General features: G+C 36.7%; 1 protein-coding gene across 1 annotated transcript in view; it reads left to right on the top strand.

Annotated features, from left to right (window-relative positions):
• The window catches only part of DNAAF2 (dynein, axonemal, assembly factor 2), a 9,594-nt gene extending 3,944 nt beyond the window's left edge, over positions 1–5,650 (top strand). Inside the window, exons 3-5 of the mRNA XM_010842279.1 lie at positions 9–386; positions 3,461–3,604; positions 4,798–5,650. Of these exons, the coding sequence (XP_010840581.1) occupies positions 9–386; positions 3,461–3,604; positions 4,798–5,304 (1,029 nt within the window). The 3' untranslated portion in view covers positions 5,305–5,650. The remainder of the gene's footprint in view (positions 1–8; positions 387–3,460; positions 3,605–4,797) is intronic.
• Positions 5,651–6,655: the final 1,005 nt, after the last annotated feature.

Raw genomic sequence — 6,655 nt, 5'->3', positions numbered from 1 at the left:
CGCGCGAGACGCGGGAAAGCACCGGCAGGGAGCCGGCTTATCAGGCGATGGGTGGTCCAGGGACCGACCGCGGCGAAGCTTTGTGCCCGCCTTTGCAGTGTAGTCAGGATGAAGAATCCCTGACACTGCTCGTTCAAGTGCCTTGGATCCTGCTTCAAAGTCTTCAAGGGGAAGTGAACCCCCTCTGGTACAAATTGTCTTTCTCTACCCAAGACTTAGTTTATTATTCCTTCTTTTTGCAATTTACTCCAGAGAATAAATTGAGTACCAAAGAACCAGAGGTTAGCATTTCTTCCAACAATGCAGTGATAAACCTGGCCAAGTCTCCAGAATGCCATGGATACTGGAGAGAGTGGTATTACGGTTTAAACAACTATTGTTTGGAGGTAACAGTTCTTTCTAGAGTCTTAATGTTCGACATATTCTATTCCACTTATCACAGTCATCCTCACAGTTTATCCTGAACAAAGGATTTTCCATTATAACTTCTCTCCTGACGACTAGAAGTTGATAACCCTTGATCAAAGACTTGGGAGAAAAAAAAAACACGAAAATTTAACGCATCCTCTTTGGTGGATGAGTTTCAAGTCTTCAAAGTTGCCCTCAATGCATGAATGGTTTCTCAGGGATCCGTAGACCTCTAAAATTGTATACACAAAGTTGAGGGTTTTCTTCTGGGGAGAAGGACTATAACTTTGGTCATATTCTCAAAGGGGTTTGTGACACAAATAGGGAAGAGACATTCTATCATAGCGTTATTTTCAGTTTTAAATAGCTTTTCCCAACCTTAGAAAGTAAATAATAGTTTACTTCCAGAGAGCAAAAGTAACTCGGCCTGTGCCAGTTTTTTTGTGGGAAAACCAACTCAGACCCAGGGCTGAATCTAAATACCTTGCGTTCTCTGCCATACGGTGCAGCTTAATTTTACTCCCTGATTTTAGTGGGATTGACCTCTAGTGGTCTTTACATTACACTGAAATTACTTCTTTTGGCATCAGTTTTAATCTCTTCCCTACTAGTATTGGCATAATGGCTGGCATTTAACAAAGTGTAATATAATCCTTTGTTAGCTCTGACTTCAGCTCCATCTCTTTTAGTCAAAAACTGAGGGTGAATCTTGGGTTTATGTAGGATATAATTTTGTAGTTACTACTAGGGTCTTGAGATTCAATTCAGTACTCCAGTACTACTGGCAAGTACTGGGGGGGGGCGGGGATGGAGAGAACCTACTTAAAATTTGAAGTTCTATAGAAATTTTACACTCATAACTCAACAATTAATTGGTATTTTGAGGTTTGTATCAATGTTACATGTAATTTTTTTTGCTCTTATAAGATCTTCAAGGGTTAAATTCCCTAATTCAGAACACTAGTTGCACAGATTGTATATTAAAATTTAAGCTTTGGGCCTTGGGCTTTATTTAACCTGCCAGAAAGTTTTACTTCTTCCTGTGTTTTTCTAGAAATTTACTAGTAAGTTAAATTTTTATATTTATGAGGTGTATCTTGTATGAGAAGTGTTAATTGAAACCCTCCAAAAATGGTAAAATAAATAGGCAGGGCTAGGTAAGATACTTTGTGAGAAAATAAAATATGAAATTGACTATCTGTTTATGTCATCAGAAGGGGGAAATTTAGGAAAGGGCAGTCGTTTTCCTGTAATTGTTTTAGTAAATGAGAAAATAACTCACAAGGTGGGAAGAAAGCTTTAATGGACAGCATTTGAGAGAATACTAAAGTATATTTTGATCTGATTTTCTAGTATCTGAATGTTATTTTAGCAAAGAAACTAGAGCAAAATGGGATTAGGGCAACTGTGTTTTATATCTTTGAAGCGTGAAATAGATTTATAATTACTTCATTAATCATCACATTAGCTGAGGCTGATGGAACCATTATGTTCAACTTTTTTCCTTTAAATTTTACTAACCAGGCTGTAAGTATTAAAGTAAAAAAAAAGTAAAAAAGTTAAAAAAAAATCACAACAGTATTTTGTGAGTAGACGTATATAATGATTACATTATTATATGCATTATATGAAAATATTACAAAGAGACTGATTTGTGGCTGTCAAGGTCAGAATTTGTTACTTTACATACAAGTACGAAATACATTTCTGTAAACCTTAAGTCTCACTGGGAATTTTCCTAGAGCTTTAGGACCTCTGAATTTATTATCTTTTATAGTAAAATTAGTCATTAGACTGAGAAAGCAGGTTTATGCAAATCCTTTCTATTTTAATCATAACTATTTCCATTATAAATGTTATTCTTCCGAGGTAACTGAACTGTCTGGTGTAGTTTTTGCAGTTAATGTGTAAGTCTTTTGCAGAGACATGAACCTTAGAAATGCTTTGGCAGGGAGGGTTGTTTGTACCCTACAGTATTATTCTGTCGCCTAGATCTTCAGATAATACAAGGCAAATTATTTCAAATGTGAAGTTTTTCTTTCGCCAAAGTTCACTTTTGTTTAGTACGTGTTCACAGGTTGTTTAATAGAAGGGAATTCGAAACATCACTTTGTGATTCCCCTCCCCACCAGGCCCCCAATTTGGACCAAATAATGCATTTGTGTGTATTTGTAATTAATTTGTTTATATTGTAGTACAGAGGAAAACTTTTTATTTGGGGCAATGGTGAACTGATTTGAAGAATTTAAAATATGGTTATTCCTTCAAAGACCTAACCATATACCTATATTCACTTGACATACTCGAATAGGAACAAATTGCTTTGTCTTTGGGATTGCCTGCATAAGTGATTTTTGTATATCCTGTAGTTTGGTAATCCTACTGCCTTCCTTTTTTTAATTTTTAAAAAGTTTATTTTAGTTGATTTACAATGTTGTGTTTCCTCTTTTTTTTTTAGATTAGTTGATTTATAGTGTTTCCTCATTCTTATATAGTTATATGCTAGTGTTGCAATGGATTATCACAGTGCTTAAAAATAGAATATAATTCTCTTAAGTAAAATATTATACTTGGCTCTTACCTAACCAAGAACTAAAAGGCAAATTGGTCACACAAAATTTGAATGCATACTGTCTTATCTTTAGCTGACTCATTAGGAAGTGTTCTAAAATTGAATTACATTTTATAGTTTGGACTGCATTGAAAACTAGAGGTGATGTTATTCTTACAAAATACTGAGAGGGGGGAAAAAAGGAAGATATGATTTGTAAATAGGATTATCTGGAGGGAAAGCATACCTCAGATTTATACAAACGTAGAAAAGGACCTAAGACTTTATTTTAGGATCTCCTATATATGTGTGTACTCTTGCTATTCTTTTTGCTCTGTACAATACTGTTTTCTTAGGCCAAAACAGCATAGGAATAACATGAAATAAACATTTTAAAAGTGAAGACCTGAACTGTGTGAGAATTGTTATGAGCTGACTTTAGATACAATTCTGTCAAGTATGACCAATAAAGTAGAATATTTTTTTCTCTTTTTATTTTAGGAAAGGTTATTTGTCAATGAAGACAATGTTAATGAGTTTCTTGAAGAGGTCCTGAGCCCTCCATTCAAACAGACATTACCCCTGACTCCACCATTAATTGAAGTTCTTCAGGTTACTGATAGTAAGATTGAAATACATGCAAAGGTAAGGATTTGGGCAGGCTTTATAGAGTAGTGATTTGGGGCAAGGTTGAAGCCTGACAAATCACTTAATTCTTGATTTTTTATATCATAACTTTAAATGCACATAATGGCTGGGAAGAGTGATGTTAAGAAGAATACAGACCTTTTTTTGATGTGTATTTTACTATTAAATATCTGTGATTCATTTTCACTTATGTTATCTCATTTAATCCCAAAATAACTGTTCAGTGAGGAATAGAGAGAAACTAACATTTGGGAAATGTGAGTATTAGTCCAGGGACTAACAACTCTTTTTGACTCTCAAACCACAGGAACTATATATGTTACATATGGTTTGTTCATTCTTTCTAGTTTAAGTTTGGTTATCTTTATAGTCTTTGATATTAGACTTAAATAATTTAGTAACTAGCACAGTTGACTTATATGTGAACTAGGTGAGAAAGAGGTTCTGAAGAATCACAGAAATACAGAAAAATTCAAGAATACCCTTTTTAAATTTTTTGGCTGCTTCCGAAGGCCTGAAGGATCTTAGTTTCTTGATAAGGGATTGACCCCAGGTCCTTGGAAGTGAAAGGGTGGAGTCCTAACCAGTGAACCAAGAATGCCCTTATAAGAATGACTGTTATTAGGCTTTATGCTGCTGCTGCTGCTAAGTCACTTCAGTCGTGTCCGATTCTGTGTGACCCCATAGACGGCAGCCCACCAGGCTCCCCCGTCCCTGGGATTCTCCAGGCAAGAACACTGGAGTGGGTTGCCATTTCCTTCTCCAACGCATGAAAGTGAAAAGTGAAAGTGAAGTCGCTCAGTCGTGTCTGACTCTTAGTGACCCCATGGACTGCAGCCTACAAGGCTCCTCCGTCCATGGGATTTTCCAGGCAAGAGTACTGGAGTGGGGTGCTATTGCCTTCTCCGACTGAGCTTTATAGGCCATGTTAAAAGATTTGTAGGCCAGGATTGTTTTATCCTGAAGGAGATGAAGAATCAGTGAAAGGATTTAATTAGAGAATCAATGCCAGGTTTGGATTGTTAAAAAATGACTGGCAGCATTTGGAGATTGACTTTGAGGGGGAAGCCAGAAATCGAATTTGCAAGTCTACCGGGTTATTCCTTCACAACTTAAAGAAAAGTTTTCAGAGAGTACAATTTACTTTTCTGTTTCAATGAATTCTTAATTTGCTGTTTCTCTTAACATAGTTGCAAGAATGCAGTAACTCTGAGCAGCTTCATGAAAAAGAAGAAAGAGTCCATGAAGGAAGTCCTTTAACAGAAAAAGAAAATACAGAACATGCTACCATTTCAACAACTGATTCTGCTTCATCTGTAGCAGTCACAGTCCTAGAAGCAGACCGTTGTGGTTCAGCCACGTGCTTGCAACAAGGGGCTCTTGATGTTTCTCAGAAGCTGTTTGCAGAGTCTCAGCAACCTAAGTCAGAAAAGGAACGTGAATTTATAAAAGACAAAAGTGCTGTTTATGCAAATGAAAGAAAAGATAACTTAAAAGAACCAGTAATAACTGAAGAGAAAGAACTGGATGGAAACCACCCATCTTCGTTACTGAACAAAACTGCAGTTCGCAATACACCTGGTTTTGACCACATAAAGGAAACCAATATGCAGGATGGTAGTGTGCAGATCATTAAAGATCATGTGACTCACTGCTCATTCAGTTTTCAGAATAATTTGCTTTATGACTTGGATTAATTCTGTATCATTTTTTAGAGGCTGAGTAAAAACTTTTGGATGTGAAACAGATTGTTTACTATCTTAAAACCAAAAGTATTCAAAAAAGTATAAAATGAAAATTTGTATTTTTATTCTTATGGGGAAACTGAAGCTAGTATTTTGTGTGTGTGTGTGTGTGTGTACACAGAGAGTTTATGTCAATACAAAGCTTCCTGAATTATGGAAATAAGTTTTTTGATTCCTCTGTTGTATATTTTTTCTAATGGAGAGTAAAATGTTTAGTGTCAAAACAACCTGTTTATAGTCTTTTGGCTTTTGTTTGCCATTACTTTAATAAAGTTTCCAAAATACTGTGTCATAAAAAGTAATTCTCAAGAATGTAATGAACTAAAAGCACACACAATAGTGTGTGTGTTGGGGGAAGGAGAATATCAAAACTATATGTTTATAAGTCTTACTGCTGCTAAGTCACTTCAGTCGTGTCCGACTCCGTGTGATCCCACAGACGGCAACCACCAGGCTCCCCCGTCCCTCGGATTCTCCAGGCAAGAACACTGGAGTAGCTTGCCATTTCCTTCTCCAATGCATGAAAGTGAAAAGTGAAGTTGCTCGGTAGTGTCTGACTCTTAGTGACCCCATGGACTGCAGCCTACCAGGCTCCTCCACCCATGGGATTTTCCAGGCAAGAGTACTGGAGTGGGGTGCCATTGCCTTCTCCAATAAGTCTCACTAAATAGGGTTTATTCAGTATTTATGCTTGTCATAGAGATTCTGAAAGAACTTTATTAACCAATATTAAATGATCCAAACAATACAAATACACTGAAATTTAGTATATTTGCTTCAACTCTGTATCTTACTCTTCTTGTAAGTCACCATATATATGTGTGGGTGTATACATATATATAAATAAAGGTTATTAATGACTTTGAAAACTCACAATTTAAAATAATTTTTTGGAAATTAGTAAAACATTCCTTGGTTTTATAAAATTAGTTTACAAGTTTTAGAACAAGACAATTTAAGAAAATCTGAGAATTTACCCCAATAGGAAAATTGTCTTCCTTATAGTAATACATGAAGACAACAACAAAAGCTGCTGCTACTGCTGCTGCTGCTAAGTTGCTTCAGTCGTGTCGGACTCTGTGCGACCCCATAGATGGCAGCCCACCAGGCTCCCCAGTCCCTGGGATTCTCCAGGCAAGAACACTGGAGTGGGTTGCCATTTCCTTCTCCAATGCATGAAAGTGAAAAGAGAAAGTGAAGTCGCTCAGTCGTGTCCGACTCCTATCGACCCCATGGACTGCAGCCCACCAGGCTCCTCCATCCATGGGATTTTCCAGGCAAGTGTACTGGAGTGGGGTGCCAT

This window comes from Bison bison, unplaced genomic scaffold, assembly GCF_000754665.1.
Source record: "Bison bison bison isolate TAMUID 2011002044 unplaced genomic scaffold, Bison_UMD1.0 scf7180017864174, whole genome shotgun sequence".
In the NCBI taxonomy this organism is placed as follows: Eukaryota; Metazoa; Chordata; class Mammalia; order Artiodactyla; family Bovidae; genus Bison; species Bison bison.
The sequence above is the reverse complement of the archived record's forward strand: the minus strand, read 5'-3'. Positions and strand labels throughout refer to the sequence as shown.